General features: G+C 38.9%; 1 protein-coding gene across 11 annotated transcripts in view; it reads left to right on the top strand.

The window, feature by feature from the left end:
• The first annotated feature begins 66 nt into the window (after window positions 1–66).
• The window catches only part of Atpalpha (sodium/potassium-transporting ATPase subunit alpha), a 49,134-nt gene continuing 21,570 nt past the window's right edge, over window positions 67–27,630 (top strand). For 4 of the 11 annotated variants that reach the window (XM_028309188.1, XM_028309197.1, XM_028309189.1 and 1 more), the window contains exon 1: window positions 67–160. In XM_028309188.1, the coding sequence (XP_028164989.1) occupies window positions 137–160 (24 nt within the window). In that variant the 5' untranslated portion in view covers window positions 67–136. Of the gene's footprint in view, window positions 161–27,139; window positions 27,434–27,630 lie in introns of those variants that run through there. The other 7 variants (XM_028309195.1, XM_028309196.1, XM_028309192.1 and 4 more) reach the window with 5 other exon arrangements.

Below are 27,630 nucleotides of genomic sequence, written 5' to 3' on the forward strand. Positions count from 1 at the left end.
ACATACTTACAATAATTTAATATATTGAATATAAAAATAATATTAGCAATCTTTTGTTTCCTGAATGTATCCAATCTTGGATAGCGCCTTGTTGATATCGATTTTCGTTAAACGTCAAATTGTTTGTGTGTGAAACATGGCGTCAAAGGAGTCTCTGGACGTAAGTATTGAATTTTTAATGTTAATTACACATTTGCCGTGGTTTTGCGTACATTTTGTATGCTTTGTTTGATATGCATATAGTTCCTGATAAAAATTTTAAGGTGGTCCTTCCGTATATCGACAGATATTCTGTAAAGAAGACCACGCCCCAAGTACACTATTCTTATTTGAATTTTAATTCAGATTTTCTTGTTAATTCGGGTCTTATACGATTATAACGCTTACAGGATGCAATAAGAATCTATCTAGATCATACATCTTTTTGTAAATTCTTGAGAATTCCAATTTTTAATTCATGAATCGAAATTAAAAGTTTCTATTCCTTCAAGTGCAATAATTAAAATTTGCGTGTTTTCATACCCACAATATTCTTATTAATAATTTTACATACAAATTAAGCTAAGTATTTTATATAGTAATTTTCATGATAGTGTACGGCTTGATAAAAATGCATCTATTTGATCATAAAGAAAAGAAAAGAAGGGAAACTTGCTTTGTTATTTATTGTGTAATTTAGCATGTGTTTGAAATATTTCATACTGCAGATGTGTAGTTGTATATTGTGTGTAGTTATATATTCTTTGAATTGAACTTCGGAAACCCAATATTATGCCTGTACCTACACTTCACATTCTTTATTATTATAGCTGTTCATTTAATTATTTCTTTCTAAGTGAGAAAGACCATATTAAAATGAAATTTAAGAGGATCAGGTTAGGTATAATAACTGCTTTCTGTAACAATTATTAGATATATTACAGAAATTAGCAAACTGAAATGTTAACACGACTGTTAAAATGTTAGGCTAAAGGGCTGTGAAAATTTTATTCTTAGTAAAATGTTAAAATATTTTTAATTATTTATACCAAGTATATTTTAAAAATTAAGTGATGTCCGACTCAGTTATACCGTATAACTTCTTCTTCTTAGTCGTTACGCTCTTGGCAGAGCGGTCGTGGTCACGTTGAGGCGTCGTTTACATGGGTTGTAGAGGCGGATACAACTCTCCGCACGATCTCCCTCCATCTCTCTCTATTGGCAGACTTTCTGGTGCAGTCACATAAGCCGTCTCCCACTGCTGCTTTCACTTGGTCGGTCCAGCGCATTGGTGAACTGCCACGTGATCGGGTTCCTTCGACTTTTCCCTGGACGACCAGTCGTTCTATGGAGTTGTCATCCCGCCTCGAGACATGTCCGAAGTATTGCAGTATGCGCGACTGTACTACGGTTGATAAACGCTGAGTGACACCGAGCTCCTGGAGTATGGACACATTGGTACGGAACTCTGTCCATGATATCCCGAGCATCTTTCTCCAGCACCACATCTCTAGGGCATCTATCTTCCTCTTTTCCAAGTCGCGTACTGTCCATGTCTCTGCTGCGTAAAGAAAGATGGGGAATACAAGCGCTCGCACAAGTCTAACTTTGGTGGCTTTGGTAATGTTGCGATTCCTCCATAACTTCCTCAACTTCTCCATCGCAGTTCTGGTTATGGCCATACGACGTTTTACTTCATCTACGCAGCCGCCATTATTTGAGATGAGAGCTCCAAGATATACGTAGGTCTGAACTACGTCACAGTTCGCAATGTGTGTCACTTCGGGCGAATTTTCATTAGAGCGATTCACGATCATAACCTTGGTATAACTTATACACCACATATAATTCAAGTTAAAACAATTCCAAATAATATCAATGAAGTATGCTGCTTTTTTTGTCCTATTTGTTTTATTTTTAAAAAATATTTACAAAATGGATAACTAAGTACTTTTTCAATCAATTAAGTTTTTGGAAGACAATTTGGAAAGGTTCAATTAAAATGGAATCAAAATTTTTATGGACTTAAATGATATGAATTTACAACATAACATCATGGAAAAAATATATTTCTCCTTTCCTTAATTCCGATTTTTGGAACTTTGACTATGTTTTGGATTGCTTATTATTTGATGTTTATTGACTGGAGAGAAACTTTAATAATAAATACTGTACAGTACAGGCTTATTCTGTGGTCTCAGTCTCTTTATAAAAAATGCAATTCTTAAGAAAAGTTAGTGATAATGTGGTGAGCTGAGAATTTGCTGCCCCCTTACTACTTTCTACTTACATGAAAGGCCTGTAATGTACTACAGGCTAGTGTCAAAATGCAAACGTGAAAAAATTACTCTTTTATGCCCCTGTCTTGCCACCAACCGCGAGCTAACTTGTTAGCAACGCCATCTCGTGGTGGCACAAAGAACTAGCCCATGATTATATGACTCAAGTTTTCTTATTGCCGCAATTAACCGAAATAATTGCGGCAGTAATATAATTTTATTCATGGATCGAAATGCACTTTTCAATTTGTGCCCATATTACCTTACCTTTTTAAATCTTTTTACCTTTTTCATCTAATGACTAGTCTTAGTTCCAGTTAGATCGAGTTTTTTTACTGATAATTCTATCTGAAATATCGATCGTATCGAGAGCCCTACCCTAGGTTGATAAAAGTACCTATTTAATTTAAAAAACAAAGTGTGCTTAACTTTTTTAATAGGCTTTTCGAATTGTGCTTATCAAACGACCCATGGGTATAGAACAGATTTATCTGGTTCAGTACAATCTAGTTATCATAGTTAGACATCTCGAACGTCTTGAGAGCCCCATTGGGTCGATATTGAGCCGTCTTGGAGGCCGACAGCCGAGCTACATAACCGCGCGTTCTATTTTCGTTGTAGAAACCAAGTTGTTAGGCTCCAATATAGGAACTTTATATTATCTGACTCTTTGAGACACTGATAAAGAACTAAATTATCTTGGGTTGACCCTTGCTGTAAAGAAGCCTATTTTTTCAATGTCAGAACGAAATAATCAAGGGAGATGCCATTCAGAAGTTTGATTTCTCTTAATAAGAGAATTTGCGAAAAGCACTCCTTTAATACTTACTGTCACTATTCTGTAGTGGCAGTGGAAACTCGGCAGCCTGTGATTAGTTGGACCTGCCTGAGACGAGCGACATAAAGTTACACCATTCTGTTAATAATGTCAGACTATGATTCCTTGCCCCATTTCTCTGTGGTTGCTTACGGCCTGGTTGCTGGGTCGTTAAAATCAGTCCACTAGTGTATTTATCCCCATTAGGAGCAGCTCGGCTGTCCCCCTATAAGTGAACAATGACTCACCCCAAGGGGAATGGAAATTACAGTCGGCATCTAAGATAAAAAACGTAGCAGACAGCTTAGGACCTATTTCTAGGTAGTCTATTCTAGTTTTTAAAACTTAGGCACGGGATTGCAGCCTTGCGCGTGTTTAGCGCGGTTCGATAACGGCCATCGCGCCAATTGAGCGCATCCGCGTTTGTGTCAAAGGACATAGCACGCGCTTCAAGACGCGCAACTCGCCCCAAGGTTATCCACACATCCGTAGGCAAAACGCCGCTCTGGTTGCTCATGTAGGATGTGCTTTATAGCTAGCACATCTGATAGCTGTGATAAATCTTTCGCTCGTACTTACAACCAGCCAGCTCCTATTAGAAGATAATAAGACTTCCCCCGCATTGAATTCCATCTGTGGAACTTTTTCTAGAAGGATCTGAATCTCTAGCAAAATGAATTTAATCAAATGCTGTAGTAACGTGGGTGAACATCACTACATGTTTGACGTACGTAACGACTGAAAAACTATTTCGTTTGTCTCGGAAACTTGCATATTCACGGGCTCAAAACTTACTACTTCAACACAGCTCCTTCATCATGATATAATCTGAATAGATGAGCATACATAAAAGATGCCATTGCCAATACGTGAATAGTTACGGCCTTCCGCGCCCATCCCAACATTGTATAACTTCACATTATGGCATGAATGAATTTGCCTGAATAGGCTATGCGTCTCGTTTTCAGCTTCGTTAGTGGATGTACTCCCTATTCAAGGGATTTTTCAACGCGTACATATTTATATCTTCTAATAAAACCGGTGCTCGCTGCGTGAAAGCCTTTATGACTTGCTAATTTGGTTGAGGTAAAAAAGCTGTCATGACGGATTCACTTTCTCTGGGTACAATAAAATCCCATAATCTTTTCAGTACTTTTCCCGAATATACTAAAATTCGCACTTCTTTTCATACCTACCTGGTAATCCGCACTGGGGTGTGAAATTAGAAACAGACTTACGAATGATATAGGGCTCGTCAAAAAGGAAAACCCTTTTCCGAGATAATTCGGTTCAATTCACAAAGGCCTCCTCGATGAACTCATTAGAAGTTCTTCATTTTCCACAGTGTGTAAGTTTTCGCATGCTGGGAATTTTCCACTACGCTGCCCAGTGGAGTGATCTTAAAATCCCTTAAGTGTTTGATGGTGTAGCAGTAGCACAAGGCGAGCGCAATTTGCGATAGCGACCATATATCTTGGCAGAAATTGTCTGACAGATCGTCTGCGTCTAAGCCGAGGCTAAGGTCCTGGTCGGTGCTGACGCAAGTGCCGCACTTCCCGCAGGATGTCGGGAATGAGAGCGTGTCCTCATAACTCTAGCTGTCGTGGGTGGCGATCGTCGCAGACATTGTGTAACTCCTCGTCCTAATGATATCCTCATTATTCAGCCGCGTCTAAACGCTGGCCGCGGTTGCGCTTTTTTCAAGCGGTTTAATTACATCGTCGAATGCGGCCGCCTCGTTAGTACCCGAAACAAAGACAAATTGTGCCGTCGCCGCCACTTTGTTAGCGTTATCAATTGTCCTTATATTCTTTCCTTTCTTTTCGTAAACTGGGCTACGAAGTGTTGTGATAAACGCAGACCAAGATTGATCTACATTTTTCTTTGTCGCTATTAATCTAATTTTGGATTGGGTAGCAAAATTTAAGCTTCAAGTCGCAATTACCCCTAGAAGGTTATTACGAGCACGGTATTAGATTTCTTGTTGCTTAAAGTTTCGCTGTTAATTAAAGAAGGTTGTTTATAGTCGTTGAGCATCGTAATTGTCAAGTTGCATTAACTGTGAAGTCTATTTTCTGAAGGTAGGGTCCACGGCTTCTGAGGATTACGAAGTTTATTTAATACGCCTTCCACGTAGTAATTGTGATTCATGTGGTCGCTCTAGACGAGCTGAAATTGCGTCTATTTGAGAATGTTTGGTCGAGCTGTGAATATTTATCTCACCAGACCACAAATTCCTAACCTTTTTCAGACTGCAAGGCTTTTGAAAAGTCTATTGAATGGCGCTTCCTTACAAAAGAAGTTAATATTTAGCCCTCGTAGGAATGGAATAAAAATAAGGCAAAATACTGGACGGCTTTAGGATCATGATCAAATAAATTTTCGTAGCTCTGAATATAGGCAAATAAACTTATGCTCAACATTTCACTAATTTAGTATGAAATTTTTGATATCTACTACCTGGATAAATCATCTTAGCTGGAGATTTTTCAGTAGGTGCTCATTTTTAGTTAGGACATTATAGATCTGAAGCTTAGAAACCACTATACTGAACTTTACACTCTACTGAAAATACTGAAATTTTGTAAAGCTTATGATCATCACTTTGTAACTAGATCCTTCCAGAACGTTTTATGTAACAGGCGAATCTTTTTAATGCCACTTGTTCTAAAGTTTTCACGACTTAACTTTTCAACCTTGAAGATACTTAAACAGACTTGGAAATCAAAATTACCGTCTCGGTAACTAAGTCAAGCGACCAAAATGTTTTAGGACTTATGTGTATTGGGTCGGGTATTCCCAACCCTAATGCCTTAAATTCCTTTTGTGAAATAAAAAATCCCGATGTACGTCGGCAAACAAAGGCATTGTTACGTAACCAGCTCAGTTTGGATGTAACAGAAACCTGTAAAATTTGCGGGTATATGGATCTCAAAGAGGTAACGACACAATACGTTGCGTGCGCTAGCCCAGCTCAGATAAGCCCCTGACGACAAGGTATATTTTGCAAAGGTTACAAGGCCGCTCCGAAGGAAATTGGTCTGTCTATTTAGGTACATATAGCACAGTGGGGTCGACGCAGATAGAGATCTAGGCATTCAATATACAGCGATAGCGCTGTTGAGACAAAGGCCAGGTATATCATCTGGGTTTATGGGCTGAAAAATTTCTCAATATTGCAGCCTTGTTTTATAGATCCTATTCTTTTTATTTTCAACCTTTCAAAAAGTTATTGGAACTTAAGTTTACCATTCTTAAATCTCAGATTTCCAAATGACAAAAGTCATTAAGAAAAGATTACTGTAATCTGTAGATAAATCCATACAATGTCGGGTCATTACGTAATTCTTAAAACAAGTACTGGACAACAAATATAGTGTTCCTCTCGATAATGTAGTGCACGCGATTTCCCCCCACCTGCCCATTTTCATTTAACAGTTAACACGTATTGATTTTCAATTACTGAATGGCGGAGGACCGAGCTCTATGTATACCTGACACTCGTATGGTGAATTAGTACCCGCAACTTAATTAAAGAGAGTCGAAAGTGGACATGATTATTTGTAGGTTTGTTGTTTGTCAGTGGAACATTGCGATTGCGAGGATGCCTTCATGACAGGGCGTTGGCCACTATCAAATGGAGATCACAATTATTTTCTTACTGTAATAATACGCCATACAGATTATATTTTCGTCAAGAAAATTTGCTGTTCAAGCCTATTGATGTAACAATTTCAACACAAATCTTACCAAAACTGAATCAAATAGCTAGAACTTGTTATTCAATGAGCAGCACTTAAATAGTTTTTGTCCAAAGGAAAATAAATTTTAATTTCAACTGAAAAATTCACAAAGTAGGTATGTTGCTGCAAAACCGGGCCAGTCTGCACAAAACAAACCCCTTGAAACGCAAGTCCAATTAGGACTTAAGCAGCGCTTTTAATTTTCTTCGCCCATTCCCGTTTTCAGTAGCTTGTCGTTAATAAATGTGTTTCACTTTGCGTTTCACAATCCTTAACTTCTCACCCAGTTGCGTGATTGATAAGCGGGCCAAATTACTGTTACTTGCCGATACAAATTAAGTAATTTCAGTAGGTATCATGTAAGCTTACGTAACACGTTCAAGGAAAACTCCGTTGCTATTACGTGTGATATTTCCCTTAGGTCTCCAATAAAAAAGGTTTATGGTTCATTCGGAGGTGTTAGATTCCTGACACACCGGCATCAGCGATTCCCGAAGCCATTAACGGTACGCTGAAGGCTTCCAATAATATTGTAGTTAAAACTAATGACTTCCAAAACGACCACCTCATGGGTTTTTCTGGGTCGTTACGAGACGTGTCTGCAGGCTATAGAGGATCGTATTCTTATTCAATTAATGCTGTACTGTAGTATATCAAATATCATTCTCGGAAACAATTTTATTTGCCAAGCGTTCTAAGAATCCGAATAGGTGAGTATTCTACATTATTGATTGACATCGTTATATCAGCGAGCTGTTCGTTCAGCAACGAAAATATTTTAGGTTTAATTTATTCGTTCCGTTCATTTATTAATCGATATCCAATTTGCATTGGTGATTGATCTGTATTTTGCGTATCCCATTACAGAATAATTTCAGCTAAACCAACGTTCTTTCTGTAGATTTTAGCAAGCTTTCAGTAAATATAGAGTGAAAAATAAATCACTCCAATCTTCAAAACACTTGAATATAAAGGTGATAAAATAGTTTACTTGTAAGCGGTTATAAAGAATGGTGAGGCTTATTCACTAAATTATTCAAATCGCATGCTATCGTTTGAAAGGGGAGCCAGTGTGCTTGGCGCCAAGTACGGAAAAGCTGGCTGAGTCATTCGGACTGGCGCCATAGTAGTAAGTGTCCCTGTCATAAAACACCGCGGCTTTGTAAGAATTACTAATTCCTTTATCGTCTACAAACGAGTTCGAATTTACCCCTAATGTCAGCCTTGCATTTTAAATTGTACAAAAGTATCAGGATTCAAATCAATAACTTGATTTACTTTAAAGCCGTAGGAAAGAAGCTTATTTTCAGAAAGTCTACAAATCTTTGTTATAGGTCACGCAAACTAAAATATTTTATGTAAATTCGTGATACCTACTGATAAACTCTGCCACGACTATGCCATAGTGGATAATATAAAGATTCAGTTTGAAAAATATTGACTGCTGAGAATTTATTTTCATGATACTTTTTAAGATGAAAGATAGCAAAGTGACATGATAAACGCCTAGCGATTCTTCTGCCCTGGCACTTTTCTTTAATATTGGGTATTTCCCTTCACTTTGTAATATGACGAGCTGGCCTTCGTCTGCCCTCGCAGCTTGCCTTTGTATCGAATTACCACGATAAAAGTCTTGCTGAGAAATATCTCGAAAGCTTTCACATTCCCTTTGAGCGAACTAATAGCGGAGAAATAATCGTATCGATTCAAGCCCAAGGATAATGGTGTGAGAGAAAAGTAACGTTAACTTGACATTGGTTCGGACTTGAAATTATGGTAATTTCACAACCATTAGCACCATTAGCTTGTATTTAAAATTTCTTTCTACCATTTTGTACGTAAATCGTCCAAATTCGTCTCATTTTTGGTTCGATAGGAATGACCGTACTTCTTAAGGCTTCAATGTCCTTACACTGGTGGCCTAAAAATGCTGATCCATTTCACGTGGGTCGTTGAATTACATGGGGTGATTTGTGTCAAACGTGATTAGACCGTTTTAAAAATACAATAAGGTATAGAAACTATTATAGAGCTAAAATTAGGTTATTTATTGAACAAATTGTAGTGCTGAAATGAACTAATTCGCTTGAACAGCACAAGCCTATTTTAAATTCCGATCCAGGCGTACTCGACTACCGCTTGGTTAGGTTACCTAAAGATTTTTCGCGAGTGTTGAAACTGGCTCACTGCGAGGCACGGAAAGTTTTTCCCGGGGCAGTTAAGTGCATTGCTCGCTAAGGGGGTCGGCCGATCGATCGGACAGGTCGCGACGGCTCGCACCGCGTGTAACCATAAGTTAGGTGCACTGGCGCCAAATTGATACCAATTTCTATTATGCACCCACCCGGCTGGCTCTGACAAATGCTGGCTCAGCTTGAAACCTTTCCAAGTTTTGTGATAGCCGGCTAATTACCGCGACGTTTTGGACACTTTGTACCTAAACTGTTACGAGCTAATTCCGAAGAGATGGTTTACGATTCGCGGGAACGACTGCAACGTTTGCTGCTCGTGGCGTTACGACTTAACATTTTTGTCGAGAAAATTGAGTTGCTTTTCACAATTTCCTTTTCAGTAATGCTCTCTGGTTGGAGCTGCTCGCTTTTTTCTTGTGGAATAAAATTGTTGCTGTTTGCGATAAATTCCGGACCTTAAGCAGATTGAGAAAAATCCATTTAGCATTATGGTGGACTCCTTTTCGTGACTTTCAGCAAATCAAATGTTTTTAGAAATGATTGGATTTATAACTTGTGACTTTCATAGATTGATTGCATAAAAGCTTACCGGGCTTACTACGTTACGTTAGTGCGTGGATCTATTGATTTCGCCGTAGTCACTGCGCCACGGTTACGTACGTGCCTAGATCTCATATTTTTATCACGGGGTTAGGGTATTTCTCCTGTACCTGCAGACACAATACCCAGTCATTACTCGTATCTATACCCAGGATCAGGTTATTCGATTAGGTAATGTGAATACCCATTGAAGTACCCATGTCGACTATATGCGTCATTCGATTACGTGCTCTTGACTCTACCCTCCATCGATAACCTGAAATATATGACGATTACCTGCTACTCTTGGGCAGACATTCTCTTCTGTCGATCTTTTAATCGACTATTCCTACCCGTGATTATGAAGTCGATTCTATATTCCTACAATGACTACCTGTGTTACTGAGAATTGTATAGTGCATCAGCCTGCTTACTATTCTCTAGATAACGCCGCCCTAGTTAAAGGTACCAGGCGTTAGTTTTTGGGCGGGCTATGCGCTTTCCTCTTTGATAATCAGACGCGCCGTAAATTCCTACAAATCGTTTATTGTAATCATTTTCTGTCTCTGTACAGTCGCGGAATGAAAAGGTTCGTCACCTTAGTGTCGGTTTTCGCTTGCACTAGGTACTGTAAGAGTCAAACCTGCCAACATAACCGTGCAAGAAACAATGCTGCTAACATTTAAATAAATATGACGTTTGCTAACGAATGAGGTTTTGTTTGTTTATTTTTCTATCCCATCAGTGCAATGTTACAACATGCCTAGTTTTTTTTTTCAATAGATAATGGCAGGTTTTAGTTTATCAATCATAATAATCTTCTTGACAAGTTAAATCGTCAAACAACTTTGATCTGAATAATTTTGAACTTTATTGACGAACAGTTAAAGATTATTTTCTCTAACTCGAGATTATTCTGTAACATAGTTTCAAAAGGTAATATGTGCTCGCGATTTGTTGAAGGAATCAATTTGAAAACTGACGAACCTTTTCATTCCGTGACTGTACATCAAATTCTTCAAAAATCAAGTCCATCTTTGAGTCTGTATTTACGCCCTAACTGGGCGTTGCCCTGAGGTCTTTAGTTCACAGAAAAAAATACAGATGTCTCTTGTACAGGAAAATGTACTATGGCTGGTAGCCATCGAATTCAATCGCAGTTTTCATGCAGTTTAATGCGTTGGCTATTGATTACCTGCCAGGTACTGCGCCATGACTAGCAGCTAGCAGCCCTGCAGCCCGATTACGGTAACTTTTAACGTCTACAATCCAGACGCGTTTCTGATTCTGCAATACGATTGGTCAAAACAGCTGACGTACGCTGTTGAACGACCAATCGTATCGCAGAATCGAGAAGCGTGTCTGGATTGTTGACGTTAAAAATTACCGTAATCGGGGCTCTGTTCTAGTGCAGTAGCTCCGCATATCGCGTCACCGCGTGACCCCAGGCCTAATTTACTGCAAATCGACTATGTGCACTACATGGCATGTGTACGCGATCGACATCGGCTGATCGAAAATGAACCGCAACACAAATACCAAAGGTTCTTAATGCCTCGACGACTAGGTATGATTCGTGGTGCAGTATTCCACTGAATAATTTAGAGTTCTAAGACTGTATTGTAACGTTTTATATAGCTTCATCGTAACAAAGTTATAAATATTTGAGAGCCTGCCTACTTAGGCCATTTTGACTGTCTTGAAACACGCTACGCAAAAAGCTTTAGAAATAAATAATACTTACGCAAGTACACGAAAATATACTATTCTTGTCCCTGATTTAGTACAATCATACAAGGTAGGTTTGTGAGTTGTGAGAAAATAAATAACCTCAGCTCTAATTTTTACTCGTGGGATTTCACGTTTATACGTTATGTTACCCAAAGGGCCTATTACACAACTTTCTGCAATATATCATTCTAAATTTAGCTTCGCCGAATCCGTATTTTGGTTTGTAAAATGTAGTTCTGTAAAAATAAGGAAAAATTCATAAGCGAAATATTAACATCATTAATCTGCAATGTTTGAAGAATTAGTCGTTCAATTTTGTGGTAAAAGAGCACTCAAGAGCCCGTTGTCGGCATTAATTATTTCAAGTAACGCCCTCAAAAGCTCTTATGAACGTCAAATATGAATTTGAATTCGCGAAGCGAATGAATTTGCTTCCATTCTTCCAAACCATAATGACAATTGCAGATGTTTTTTACTCGATATCAATTAACGATTCATCCAATTCGCATAATATTCACGTAAAATAATGGTCCGTGTAACATCCCAAAATGAAATGGGGCGAAAACCTATTAGTTTTGCTAGTTATTTTACTGCGAGCAAACATCTTTGCAATTCACACATGCACAGGCACATAGCTCGTAGAGACGATGGCCGTTGGGGCAGGAAAGTTCTCGAGTGGCGACCACGGGCTGGAAGACGTAGCGTGGGCAGGCCTCCTAATAGGTGGACCGACGATCTGGTAAATGTCGCGGGAAGAGCCTGGATGCGGGCAGCGCAGGACCGTTCATTGTGGAAAACCTTGGTTGAGGCCTTTGTCCAGCAGTGGACGTCATTTGGCTGAAACGAGAAACATCTTTGAGAGGCAGGTGTAAATTCTCACGTGAAAATATTCCTTCAGGTACTCTATTGTCGCGCCGGTGGAAAATGAAAAGTTCAAAGGTCGTGACATTTCCTAAAATAGTATTTGCTGAATGCAATCTCCTATGAAAACTTCCATTATTACATCACCTATAATAGGATATTTTAATTAACGTTCTCTTCACGGCTTGAGCACCCGTCAACTAACTGGGGGCAGAATCAATTACGGCTGAAGGTCAGTTTACTTTCGAGATTAATTTCGTCGAGGGTGTGTCGGCATCACAATAATGTACTTCCTATCAGCTTGTTTGCACTTGTCTTCATAATTCGCATCATCTAGAATTACATGGAAACATAATTTCGGTTCCTAAGCCTCGTCGCCAAATACTTTATTATTTTGGCTTCAAATTCTGTTTTTGCACGCTTTTCGTTCATTTGAGAACTGTACTTATCAAAGTTGCCTACTTAAGTATTTCTTGGTAGTTTATTTTATGAATGGAAGTCCTCGCTATTGTTCTTGGCAAAACGTTGGACGTTACAATACAATAAACTTCTTAAGGCTTATACAATATTGAACCCGGGAATGGAAATCAAAGTGGCCTTTGTGACTCCTGTAAATACGGAGTTTTCTTCTAAAACGAAAACACAGAGTGGGAACGCAATGTCGACTCATCTCTTTTCTTGCGAATAAGCAATTCTTATTAGATTACAAAGGTTCAAGGATGATGGAGTATCCCTTACCTGAACATGCTCGTTCCTAGTTTCATGTTGAATTTATTTTCTTCCGTGAGGCGCGGGGTAGAGCAGATTTATCACGGTTTTATAGACGGAGTGTCAATTTATATGTCGACGATTCTACGGTCTATGGTCACGCAAAGGCTGCATGGACAAACTTACTTATTTATATGAAATAACTCGTGTTTGTTCATGTAGCTAATGTTTAGGTTTCTTTCAGTCAGTCAGTTCTAAAGCATTTTGGATTTAGTACCATCAGATCGTTTCAAGTTAAAAAAAAGCTCTTACATCTTTTAAGAGTTCTCAATATTATTTATGAAATACTCGATATAATGTATTATATGAGCAAATTTTTATAGACAATTCAAGACAGGACATAATGGATGACGCGAAAATCGGCTAGGAGTGGCTTAGAAGGTTGTCAATCAATCGATTACTGTCATTTACAAAAAGGCTCTACTTCTAATACGTTTATAAATATTGTTTCCGACTGAACCTATTATTAGTTAATCCAACATAGTGTGAATTTGTCGCACGCGTATAAGCTATCATTATCACCTGACCACTCCCTGAAATGCGAGCGGACTATAATAAAGTGGAAGATCCATATCCTCCCCACGTAATATACTTTAGGTGGCTCTATTAGTAGCTGTTAAGTTGTTTACTGCCCGTCAATAAGCAAAGAAGGTCGCAATCGCAGGGGCGGTTGCGTGATGGCATTCGAATGCTTTGGTCGGACTGACTTTCAGGCAAAAAAGTCCTTGAAACATATAGGTCCTTTGGTATTGGTATCGTGCGAGATTGCCATTGACACAATTTGCGTAACGTATTCGTTCAGACAGGTCGATGTAGCTTTAAGACAGGTTTTGCTAAACTGCACAACATTTTGTCTAACGGATTAGTTAAGTTAAAACAATGTGCAGATTCCAAAACTCCGACACATTTAATCCGAAATTATCATTAATTAACAAGGACTTTGCGACTCGGGCAACAAAGGTTTATACAGAATCCATCTCTAATTGATAGTTCAGCTTTTGAAAGCGGCAACGTGTGTGGAGATTAATGAACAAAACGAGAACTCGACTCAAAGGGCTTAACTTTAAGCCTGAAAATATATTGTCATTTAATAGAAAATTAAGATTATGTAAAGCATGTTTAAGAGTATAGAAAATACCTACAAAGCAAAAGTAGCAACGAGTATACGAATACCTGCCTACTGACGTTTATCCAATTTATTTGCCATTTATCAATTCATAGCAAATCGAATAACCCTTCCAAATCAACTTATTTTTACCGTAATGTCAACGTATTTCAATCCGAATCCGAAATGAAATATACTTCAAAGGTAGTTTGTGTTTATAGTGAGCCCTAATTTCCCGCAGAATGTGAATAAAAGTGCGATCCTCCCTCCCTTTACATCGCTTACCTTTGTTTTTCCCAAACATTTTCCGGAATTTTTTCGGCAGTGTTACATAATTCAGTAGCCTCTTTTCCTTTGGCAGGAATGGTAGGTTCTGGTGTTTTCAGTATTTTATGTTATTTAATAAGATCTTTTTACTAACAAGTATAAAGATCTCTGGGTAAATTACATTATTTATTAATAGACTCGACTCTTCTGGAAAGTTGGACGTTCATTAGTTCTTCAGTATGTATTTATGCTGAACAGTTACAACTTGCAGTCCTATTACATAACTAGCCTGGCTTTGTCATTTGTCGCAAAGTAGTCATGACATATAGCAGCTTTGTGGTCTCGTGTGCCAGAACAAAATTGCCAACAGCCATAAAATCTGCAATTGTATTTTTAATCCGTGCATTACCCTGTCTATTCCCCCTATTCATTTTATGATTTCAGCAGTAGCTGTCGAGAACAATAGCTTTAAAGGCTTCACGTTACTTACGGTCGTCTGGGATGTCTTGGCTGCTCGTAGTTTAAGTTTTATCTTAACACATGCGAAACATTTGGGACCAAACCTATCTTCAGCAAGTTACAATGCGTTGAACCCAGTTGCCCTGTTATGAATCAATTTAACTTTAGACTAGGCGAATCTGTGCCAAGATGGCCGCCAAGATATCTGAACAGTGGAGCGCTTGAAGCTTTTCCCCGTACATTGGCCCTGTTATAGCACGAAATGCCCGCCGTCGCCGTATTGATTAGACAGGACTGCTGAATGTTACATAACTACGGAGCGCGACGCGCCCGCAGACTCGTAGACTGCAAGACTAGGCACAGACTACGAATGTAGACCACTGAGGCCGACGTTATCGGAAAAGAATTGACTTAACTGTAAGACTGTTTCCTACAGTTATATTTTCAGCCCTAATCATGATACTACTACACATTCTAATGTAGAGCTCACAGAAGTACGTAATTCGAATAATAAAATGCAAATCCTGTACAAAAACTTACTCCGTCTTCCAATACGCCTGAAAGTTTACCTAACTTTCGGCGGTGTGTATTTTACGAGGCGGCCTGAGTTCTGACTCCCATCAAATTAATTGAATACGGGAGACACTCAGTCTGTTCATTATTGAATCTGGTGTGGAGATAAGGTGACGCGACGTTGACATCCACGCTTCTCGTCTCGTACATGTGCTGGTAATATAACAGATTGAATGTGCTTCCGAAACGGATCCGTCATGACTGTGTGGATATTGAAACGGGATTCAATTTATACGAAACATAATGGATACGGGAAAATACTGTTCAAATCAGATTTGTCATTTAGTTGGATTGATAGGTTAATCTTCCACAAAATTCTGAAAGGTTTTGAAACCGGAGTTATTTTATTTTGACCCATTTTGATGCTATTTATACTTACTTTTGTTACATTGGAAATGTGTTCCATTTACTATGTTTGATATGATGTGTGGGCGTGTTGAATAAGCTTCAGCTTCATGCTCAATAAGTAATTGAGTTTGGTCTCTCGTGTGATGTTTCTTGCTGAGTGCCTCCGAACATGTACAAGGCAAAGCTACATGACTTCGTAATCCGTATCTACATGCGGGAATCAGCATACAGAACGTAATTATGTTTGCTTTAGGTCGTGTCTGAAAGCCCCGTAATGCACGCAATGTTTGTTACACTGAAATTCAGCGATTCTGTTCTTATATCTCAAATATTATACAACATTTTCTCAAGATCTTTTTATGAAATTAAATGTGCATCTTTTGGTTTTTAATTAACGCTCCGAGAGATGCACTAGAGTTAGTCGCTGTGGCGTTAAAATTGTTCGTTGCGAACAAGTGCAGCAACTTTTTTATTAATATGTAGACTGTTTGGTATGCTCTACAACCCGCGGCTTTCATCATAACTAAGGTTATTATTAAGCTATTTGTATTCAAAGTTCGCCGCCTCAGCAAACACATAACTCTAATTCATAATGTGAACAAAATGTTCACTTGCTTTAATAAAAGCAATTTCACTAGTTATCGCTTACAATTCTGAGCAAAATCAACGTCTGCTCGATATCGTTAATGTGATTTTTCTCTGATTTACTTTGTATTTTTTATAACTTTCATACCCGAATTACGAAAATTGACCTAGGGGTTTGTGACCTTATAATTGACAACATCCTTTTCAAGATGTTTGAATGACTCACTTTAAAAGATCGGTTTTGTCCAGATTTTGCTGCAGGGTACAAGATTTCCATTCAGATGGTCTAATCCAGCTTTAAACTGACATTGCACCCATTGTATGATGTTATTATTTCCTTTACCTTTGTCTGCAATACCATTGTATCGTTTTAAATCCGTTTGTAATGTTGTCCTTCAGTTTATACGACTTTAACTCAAGTATTGTGTATTTTGTACAAAATGTATTGCTTATTTCATTATACATGTCAAGCTAACCGATTAAATTACAAAAGCTACTTGTACGTTAATGCCACTATAATGAAACATTACTTTCAATAATTACTTAAGTTCACAGATTAGCTGGTGCCTTATTTGTTTTTCAATTTTCATTTCTGTGCAAATTGTGTGATTATTGAAGCGCGTGATAGTTCAGTAAAACATCAAGCAAGGACCTGTTTTCTTCATATTAAGCTATCTAGATTTTACCTGTTCTTGTGAGCATTTTATTTTTTATTTCTGAATATAAATTGAATAATCATGCAAACTAAATTATTAAACTGTGCATTTTACTAGTTCACTTGCCCTCACATTATGCTTCAAGCTTAACGAAATTAAATTATGTAATACCCCAAAGCATTCTCAAACTATTTTCTCATTTGGAAGCTACTGCAATGGGAGCTCGGCAAAGCTCGTGGAAAAATTAAATCTGCAATTCTGCCAGGCAGCTTCTCTCAAATCCCATTTGATTCGCCACCACGCTTGCCTCAGCTCATTTAAATTACTACGAACTGGTTCGCACAAGTACCATTGTAATGGTAGGTTATTGTAATGTCGGTGTACTTTGCGAATTTCATTCATGCGGGGCACACCCACGCGCAATTGTCCACCATTCTCGGATTACGCAGTAATGAGGAAAGACTGCGTACTGAAACTGTATTATCATCAACACGCACCCTGAATTTTTTAAGTGCTAGTCCCTTCTAAAGCTTACAGAAATTTTCGGAAGTTATTTTGGTTTCACTGAAATAATAATGATGATGTTTTAATCAAAATGTTTGGCTACATTGCACATTTACACTTATGGGACAGCCTGTGTATTAGTGCATTGAACTGGAGCACTTGGTGGCATCGGGAACGGATGTCGTTCGGTGCCCAGAAACACCGGTGCGCATCGCTTCAACCGGCTCACGCCGGCACCGGGCAGTCTGAAAGATTATATTCATTCGGTGACCGAATAGTCTTCTGCAATCCAAATGTGTCTCTGTTACATAATCCTAAACGTCCAATTCGAAATTTCCTAACGTTCTAGTTTATTAGGCAATCAATTGCCACCGAAGAGGCACCCCACCCTAATTTCAATCTGCGTCATTTGCTCGTCAAAAACGTAATTTTGGCATTACCGGTACATTTACGTCGTCCGCTTATTGATCCAATCCTGTTTCGGCTTAATTTATCCAGTCATCTGCCCGTTTTTTGCGAAGTGGTCCCGCTGGGGTATACAGCCAGGCGTCGTCAAGCTCATAATTAAATTATGTGGAGCACGGCAATTCTCGCGTGCACTTAACGTTGACTGATTCACAGGGTTTACGTAACGCGAAGTACCCCTGGCGCATGTTTAGCGACACCCGACCCTGTCCCCCTGTTAGATCTCCTGAAACAATTAAGGTGAAGACACATCCACCGAATTGAAGGATTAAGGACAAAGAGCGCATTATAATACGTTAATCTCAAATTTCGAGACGAGTAAATTCGACGTTGAAAATTTTGCGCTGGTAAATCCTCCACAAAATCAGGGTAAAGAACCCTTCATTTTTTATGCATAAGTTCGGCTGGATTTTCTCGAGTGAGAAGACGCGCTCTTATACTTTGCTTATTACAAAATTTTGAGACGTGGTTACGATTGGCAAAACGTTTAAGCTGAAAGATAAATTATACAATTTCCTTTGGACTATTACTGCAAAATTTACTAGACCTCGAGAGAATCTGATAAGTAATGCAATTCCAAGGAGCGAAGAGTTTCAGTACTTTGTCTTTCCACGTGCATTAATCAATTGAAAAGAGCGTTCAACTTCAACCCGGTTTAATTTTGAGTACATTGCGACTGCGCTGTTTAACTTACTTATTACATAACAGACTCTTATCTGCTTTCCTTGGGTGAGTTGGGTGTAGAGAAAGAAATACGAGCGATTCTAGAAAGTCTTGTTTCTTTTTTATTTCAGCGTGACTTTACTTTTCCTTTATTTTCAGCGCGCTTGTACAAGATATATCGTATCGACTACTTTTTCAGGGGATCTTCTAATGGAAACTGTTATTTCTTCTACACGTTTTGTGTGTAATAGGGAAATTATTCTTAATTCTGTTTTGGTTAATACATTCGCATTATTGGCGTGTTATGTCATTCTGTTCCTATTCTTCGGTTACAAAGCTACCATAAAGCTGCTATTCTCAAATTTCCTCGATAGTTTGCCGCAAACCTCGCACATTTGCAATTTCAATCGATTTGCTTTGTTCTCTATTAAGGTCTGCTTTATATTTTAATGGTTGATGGCAGCTAGTATTTTGTAAAGTTAATTGGATTATGTATTCTAAATGTACATAAGGTTTCGTATCTTATTACGTCAAATTATTATCGGCTTCTGATGTTTATTCTAAAGTAAACAAAGCGTTTACATAAATAAAACGCATTTACGTGCATGTGGTAGGTATTCAGGTGCACGGAAAGCGACGGTAGTTGCTTCTATAGGCTTTATTACTTTTCCATGAAATAATTTCGTTTCAAGGCTAGATCAATTTTTAGAATGTTTCAGCGAACTATAAATCTTATCTAGATATAATCCAATAAACTTCCTTCGTCTTCACCTTCAGTTTATAACCGAGAAGTGTGTGAATCAACAGTAATCGCGTAGCAACGTGCATGACGCGTTATGTTTATATTCATATTCGTTTATTCTATAATTTCATTGACTGAAATGTTTACGGAACGTCACAATCTATCTATGTCTCGGTTACTAAGTTTGAAATACATCCGAGTTATCTAGGTCGTTGAGTTTTAGCTGAGTAATCTTACTCCGTCGTGAAAGCTTTTCACATCGTTTCTGATTTATATTGGTACTAGCGGCCGCCCGCGACTTGTACGCGTGGACTCTGTTTTACCCCCTTAAAGGTTGAATTTAGCAAAATCCCGTCTTAGTGAGCACCTACGTTCTAAAAGGAACCACAATGCAAAATTTAAGACATCTAGCACTTGTAGTTTCTGAGATTTCGTGATGAGAGAGAGAGTCCTGTGTGAGTGTGACCTTTCGCTTTAGATATAGATTTTAGTTCTTTTAAAAATATTGTGCAAATATTAGTTGATATTTATGAAATCCTAATGCACGAGTAATCCACTGTTCCAGTTTCAATCCATTTCAATCTTTCAGAAGATAAAACACCCCACTCGGAATACCGCCTCGCCGCCTGCACGCAAATTTAATATCGGAAATTGAGTCTACTAGGTTTATTCTCTTTGACCTCGCCGCAGCGCGAGGTGAGGTAAAACTATTATCTTCCACTTCATTGCGTTAACGGATCCAGTGCTGCCAAAATTTCATGTCATGTTACTATCAGTGACACTCGTGTCGTAGGACAAGAAGTACCTTTCATTATTGAAATTTTCAAATGGATTCCATCAATTGAATTAATGTAATTCGAGGTATTCAATTTAGTGAAGTTCTTTGCCAATTTCAGATTTTATGAAGACGCTTTTCTATCTAATGGAATGTTTTTTGTATACTTTATAAGTAAAAAAGATAAGGGCCTGAAATCACTGCTAGAACTTACGTGTCGTTATTATTACAAGTTCAATTAATAATTATGGATATTATGTTTGACCTTTGTTATTACAATTTGTAACAAACTATTGTTCGATCCAATGTGAATAAAATATGAAAGGCATTGATTCGTTTCGTCATAGCACGAAGTCTGANAAAAGTCTGATGTTGTCAATAATTGTATCTATAATCTATAATTGTATCTATATAATTTATAGTAAAATTGGATTGACTATGATATTTTCGGCAATATTACAGGAGTAATCTTATTTATCTACCCGCAGAGCCTGCTGAAGAATATCTCCATAACTGAATTTGATTTATTATTCTACACACGGACTCGCGTTTGTGATGAGACCTAATTGATTTGGTCCTACTGAGTTTTTGGGCTTAGTTACTAATGTGTTTGTATTGGAAAATACTAGAGAAACTGTAAAGAACACTATGTTATTATCATAATCTCTTTTCAGTCTCGTTAAAGCTTCCTCCGCTGAACAACTAAAATACAATGTAATTAGGGTAATGGAATATTTTACCAATTACTACTAGATGTGCTTCCAACCCTGACTCACGGAAAAGTGATTTATATTATTTATTATTTCAATGCTTGTCATTGAACAAACTATTCTGATGGACACTAGCCACAAATTATAGAAATATTGCGTGTCAATACAATAGTAATATTGATCACGCACTCATATCCTCCTAAAGCTGGTTACCGGCAGCAGTTGACCAGTCTTGTCGAGTCGTACTTGCACGGAAAATTGGATATTCTCCACGGTTGCACATAAATAAAGCCCATTAGCATCTTTAACCGACCAAGAGTCATCTCTGGTAGAGCTTATTATCCTAATTCTTAACAGTGCTGAAGGTTTAAAAACAAATAATAATATCTGTGATCACAAAATTGTTGCCACTTTCTCTAATTTCAAGTAATAAAAGCTTACAATGCCCCGAAATTTAATCAACATGACGCCAAAAAATTCTACGGATGTTCGAACAAATGAAGACAAAATTCAGACCATTTCATTGTAGACGAAAGGCGCGTACGCGGTGTCAGTGATAGATCCCCAGAACGGATCTCGGTAATCTATCAAAATGCGGACAGAATATCTGGGAGCTCATTCATGTAGCTTAATCAAATATTTCTGTCGACTAATGTCTGGAATATGTTTGCGAAACAAATAGATATGTGAGGTGTCGACGTTATATCCCGATTATACTAAATTTATACCCAATTGCTGTTCCATCTCTCTTTCTAGTTCAATGTTTCTCGCATTATAAAACATGCTATTATCGTCATGAATTTGAAACATATCACCAATGATATGACTCAAAAATGTCTAGAGTATTTCAATATTTGTAAATAACTCAATATTTTTAATCGCAATGACCTTGTCCAAGCGTGATTTTGTCAGGTTATTATACTATTTATCTGCTGTTGTTTAAAATTGTCTTATTTTTATTTTAGTCGTGTAGAGCTTTTGGCTGCAGAGCTCTGCGCTCTTATATTCTATATCTTGTGTATATAATACTGAAGGTTCTAAGTCTAACCCCAACTTTCTTCCAGTAAATAGTTAGATTTCTTTAAATAAATCTATCTTTTATTATTGGAACTCTAAATCTAGATAATCAAGAATATTCATGTAAGCTGGTTCAGTCAGTGTAAAACCAATAAAAATTTTGCATGGCAATACTGGCGAGCAAACTTTTTAATTGGACAAACTGCGATTTAAAATAAAACAAGGAATTCGGTGCTACTGTCCTGTCCGCCCAACAGTCTTTTGGACATTGAACAGACTCAGTAACGATATTTTTTATACACGTATTATAATTTATTAAGAGGATCTCAAAAATTGGTGTTTATAGGTACTTTTTAGTTTTTATACGGGAACATTGCAACGAAAATGCAGCGTAGAGAACGTACCTACGTGAAATGATGTCATTGCGACTATTATACAGGGTGTTTGGCGCATCGTGTGCCAAAATGATTTGGCGGATAGAANTAAAACCAAAAATTGTATTTCTCTATCCCTATCACAACAAATTCTATAAATTTTTTTTAAAAAATCTCAAAAATTTTTTGACCTCTTTTTTGTCGATAAAAATAGGTCTAGTTTCATCTATTTTCATATGTACACTTTAACGTGACTCACACTGTATTCTATATCTTGTGTACATAATACTGAAGGTTCTAAGTCTAACCCCAACTTTCTTCCAGTAAATAGTTAGATTTCTTTAAATAAATCTATCTTTTATTATTGGAACTCTAAATCTAGATAATCAAGAATATTCATGTAAGCTGACTGAACAGTGTAAAACCAATAAAAATTTTGCATGGCAATACTGGCGAGCAAACTTTTTAATTGGACAAACTGCGATTTAAAATAAAACAAGGAATCCTGTGCTACTGTCCTGTCCGCCCAACAGTCTTTTGGACATTGAACAGACTCAGTAACGATATTTTTTATACACGTATTATAATTTATTAAGAGGATCTAAAAAATTGGTGTTTATAGGTACTTTTTAGTTCTTATACGAGAACATTGCAACGAAAATGCAGCGTAGAGAACGTACCTACGTGAAATGATGTCATTGCGACTATTATATAACAGTTGAATTTTATTACTTCATTTAACAACGCATACATTTTACGGTTCTATAATCGCACTGAACATGTGTTATCCGTGAATAATTAATTTCACAATTACAGTACAAAGCTGATCGCCGCCATGCTGTCAAATGGTTTACAATACCTCGAGGAGTTTTATGGCCATCTTTTGGCACCTTTGCTCACGTCACTGTAACTACGTGTACCTTCTATTTCGAATAAAGTACTCGCCAGACTATTTCTGATCATTCGAACAGCGTTCTATGCGTTTTACCCAACAATACATATTTTACTACGCACGTGTAGCCTGGAAATACTTACACATACTCGTTACAAACTCATTCGTCTTAGTCCTCAACAGTACGTCATGTCAGCGACAAAAGAGGAGCGGATGGATTTATTAAGTGATGAGGTGCCAGTGATATATTTGTATCAGGTGGTAATCTAAAGCACATTCTCCTTTTATAAACAGGGACATCCACAATATTTGAATAAGAAATTCCCGAATACCTTTCACACCCATTTACCAGATTAACAATCTCATAAGTAGACATTCCAATTGGAAAATAAGGAGAAAACATAAGATTTCTCTTACGCATAAACAGGGATTCATCCGTTGTAATAAATCCAATGAAGGGATAAAAAAGATGCGTGAATAAAATATTAAATGACTTCCCAAGAAAAGTTTTCCGTCTGATGCTGCTTTTAATGTAAAAAGTTGGTTGAACACGATCCAGTTAAAATGCAAATGTCGAGGATTCGACGGGGACTAGTGGCTACCACTGTTCCGCTGCACTAGGTGCTTTTAACGACCATGAATATGTTCCACTATGCATAACGTTGTTAATGTGCAAAATAAGTTATGTGGAACTTGCTCCACACTCGTAATAAAATGAGTTTGATCTACTTTCGTAGTTAGCATTCGCAGCGCATCGTCTCGCCACTAATATTTATTATGCCTCTCAGACTCAGTTCAGCCCCTCTCCCTAGGAACGCCTTATTAAAAGCTTTCAGCACACTTTTAAATGTGGGCCGTTTGGGCGGAGTCAACTAATAAAATGGGTATATAGGTCCCAACTTGCGGAATTGCTAAATCTTACTTAGTCGTTTTAATTTCCTTTGCTCTAAGAGCTTTCAGATCAGAACTCTCGTATGGGTTACGATAATGTCTATTGTTCCATGTTACGTAACTTTTTCAACAAAGTCGCTCTAGGAAGGATCCAGACCGTTCGGGGGTGGATCCTGCAAGTGGTTTGTGAATTTTTCACGTCGTTACGTACGTGATCCCGATGTTTGCCCAGTTAAAAGGCCAGGCAAAAGGCACAGAATGGGTCTATAGTTCTTAGTTTAGGCTAAATAGCTGGTATAAGAGGCGATTTGGAAAATAATTAATGTCGGTGGGGCAGTGTGCGAGACGCGTTAGGTAACTGGCGGCGCGAGAGCGAGAGGGCCAACGGCGCGCGCCGGCACCGCTATTGATCGTGGGGATGACGCCCGGGGTGACCCAAATAGAGCCTTCGTGCACCCTCCGCCCCCAAACCGAACCCCCTCGCGAACACCCTTCACCCGCCGGTCGCTCCACGACGAATTTTCATATCATGCCGGTCCACGGCGAAGGAATGGCCCACCGCTCTGATACTAATGCCTTACATAATACATCAAGAACACCCCTCTGACTTATCTCCGCTTAAAATCTCTTTGTCCACTCGACGTCTACATAAGACCGGTATCCAGTGACCCAGTCACTGATGCTACCCCAAAATCTTGTTTGTTATTTCAGGTCAGTTCTAAAACATATTAAGCTTGTTATTCATGAAACTCATAAATGTTACTTTACTCGTTCCGTGTTCTATGACTTAGCAAAAATATTAATAGCTTCCCTAGTGGCGCTTGCTATTTGAATATGACATGCACAGAGGGCGCATTAGTAACTGACCTATGCCCCGGGGACCCGGGGGTGGTTCCCAGGTAGCAAGCAAACTGGTGCATGCGTACTTTATAGTGTCCTAGTGACATATTGCAATGGTATTGATCCGTACATTTGTCGACAATAATAACTACAATTCAGAATTTATAATGACGAATGTTATGTTTTCTGCATGTGAAATTAAAAAAAAACATCTGCGAGTATGAATCAACTGGAACAATGAGTAGAAAAATCCTTTTGTTTAACGTTCCAGTCCAGAGCCGGTAAAATGAAAAATACGCTCAGAGCGAGGGCATGGCGGACGCTGAAATTGAAAAGTGCAACTTTGCGTTTTATTGTGCTGCGAGGAGGCACAGCCTCTGCGGGAGATTGCGAATAAAATGCCACTACCCTGCCTCAGCGCTTTCAGCATTTACCTCACCTCATCATTGTAATTGTATCGGCGACAGCGATTTAATATTCTGAACCCGTTAACGGTCAGGCGGTGCAGATTTTTATTGCCCAGTAACACCTTCACGAGCGAAACTTGCAGAGTTACGGGACTGCTAAGGAGGCACGTTTCCCCCTTAAATATAAAATGTAAGGGCCATATTACGTGACCAAGTGGAGTCGGAAAGTTGGTCTTTGGATGGACGGTCGAGATATGTCTATATTTGCTGACATGTAATTACGCGGGTCAGGCCGTCAAGCGCCGGAAATTAATATCGGACAGGTGGCGCTCCTGGCCGCCCGGAAACGGAGTTGCCAACTTGCCACGGTAGCCACTTGATAGACTAACAGGCTTCCGAATTCGCAACGATAAAAAAGGCTGCTTTTTTATGAAACTTCGTCTGTTGCTAATTGAAAAAAGTTACAAAGCCGTACGAAAATTTGCTCGGATACAAAATGTTCCCAAAAGCTCTTTTTCTTTTTTTGCAATTTTCATTGCTCTCTGAGTTTCGCTTAACTTCAGATAAACGACGAAGTTCTTGTTTGTACAACGATCTGATCAATTTATCCATCAACCTATTTCAAACTTACATTAAGGTATACTTTATTATTGGTTCTTGTTCCTGATTACTTTTCCGTCCTAATTATCTGTACAAATATTATTTTGCGGCGCGCCTCGTGTATCATCCTGGCGGGCTGATGGCGGCCGAATCAAATCGATCATTACTGCCGTACATACATAGCACCGAATGTGCAGCAAACTGCTCTACTAAGGCAATTTATTTTATCGATTTTCTAAATATAGCCTCCTGTGTGCACCACCAATCTATGCTGCAATGAAAAATTCATGGACTTGATAATGAAGGCAGTGAAGCGACTATTCTTCTTTACCAACCCAAGTTCTATAAGTAGCTTTTATATAATTTGACCTGGAAAATTATTTCTAAATCCGAGTCATAAAATTCGTAGCCTTTCAAGGTCAGACCCGCGCGGCTGATATTTTTCACTAGCACTTCCATTCGGACAAAGGATTTAATGGAGCCAATGTAATGCGTCCGAAGCCCTTTTTCGGTTTTAATGTGGGTTTCTATTTCTCGATGGTGAGGTAATAAATTTTGGAGCGCTCCAAAGGCGAGACTCGCGGATTTAGTCAGCCGGGAATCGCGGCTACTTAGAACGGGCTCAGCAATAAAATGTTTACGTCTACAATTTATTTATGTACGGAGGTTATGACATTATCATAAAACGAATGCTATAAAACGAGCTCAGATATATTCTTTCGATATAAAATTTCTATACAGTTCGATAAAATCAAATCTACTACACGCATGATTTAAATCTGGACACACATTGTTTCAAAAGCTATGAATAGTCTAGTCGCCCTTCATAGTAAATAACCTACTTCACCCTTATCCGGTATCCTTAATGCAAGGAAAATACTCTCTCGTTTAAAATTCATTCTCAAGATAAAGCCGTCTGTCAATATTCAACATTACATTAAGGTTGGGCGCGCCGAAAACGATCCTCCGGTCTGCCTCCGCCGCCCTACCAACAAGTTCCTCGTAAATTTTTATCACCGCCGTCGACTGACTGCAGATATCTGAAAACGTCGCTGTTATCTGATTTAAAGAAGTAACATTTTTGCGTTATGATAAATGTAAGGATATTAGGATGCGACTCGGGGTATGGCGTTGATCAGGAAGGCTGTCATCGTACCGGTTGTGGAAGGTTAGCTCGCGGTGCCGCGAGGGGCGGGCGCGACGGTAGAGGGCGCCCTGCGCGGCTGCGCGCGACGGTGGCGGCGCGGCGGCAGCGCTGGCGTCGTGACGCAGTGTGACGTCAGTGCGCCGTCGGCTCAATACGCGCTGGCCCCATCGTCAGTCGCCGCCCGAACCAGGCCGCCGAACGTCGCGCCTTGGCCATCCGCGCTCATACTCATACCGGGTTTTAGTTTCGTACCACGATGACATAGCCCTAGTGCCGTGCAACGAGACTACGTGAAGCGCACATATTTTTAAGTTTTTTCGTTGGAACGAGGAAACCGTAAAGGTCCCCGTTGTTGCAGAACTAGCGACGACCCACCCCATTCCGTTGAGGGACAGAGGCGAGACCAAGAGGCGGCTTACACCTTTTTATCCGCCTTTTTATAAAGACTAGCGAAAATGGGCGAGGTGAGTGCGGTGCTTGCAGTAGTGCTTGCCTTAGCGTTTGCAGTAGCCAGCCTGAAGTACGAGGCCAGTGCTTTCGTGAGGTGCAAGTGCATGTCGAGGAAGTGAGTGCTGAAGCCGAAGGAGCCGCAGCTCGCCAGTCCCTAACTATCGTGATCAGTGCTTGATTTCTTCTGGGCATGACCCATAGGTCACGCAGA

The sequence above is a fragment of the Ostrinia furnacalis genome, unplaced genomic scaffold (assembly GCF_004193835.3).
Source record: "Ostrinia furnacalis isolate ACB-3 unplaced genomic scaffold, ASM419383v2 OfSCF2649, whole genome shotgun sequence".
NCBI lineage: Eukaryota > Metazoa > Arthropoda > Insecta > Lepidoptera > Crambidae > Ostrinia > Ostrinia furnacalis.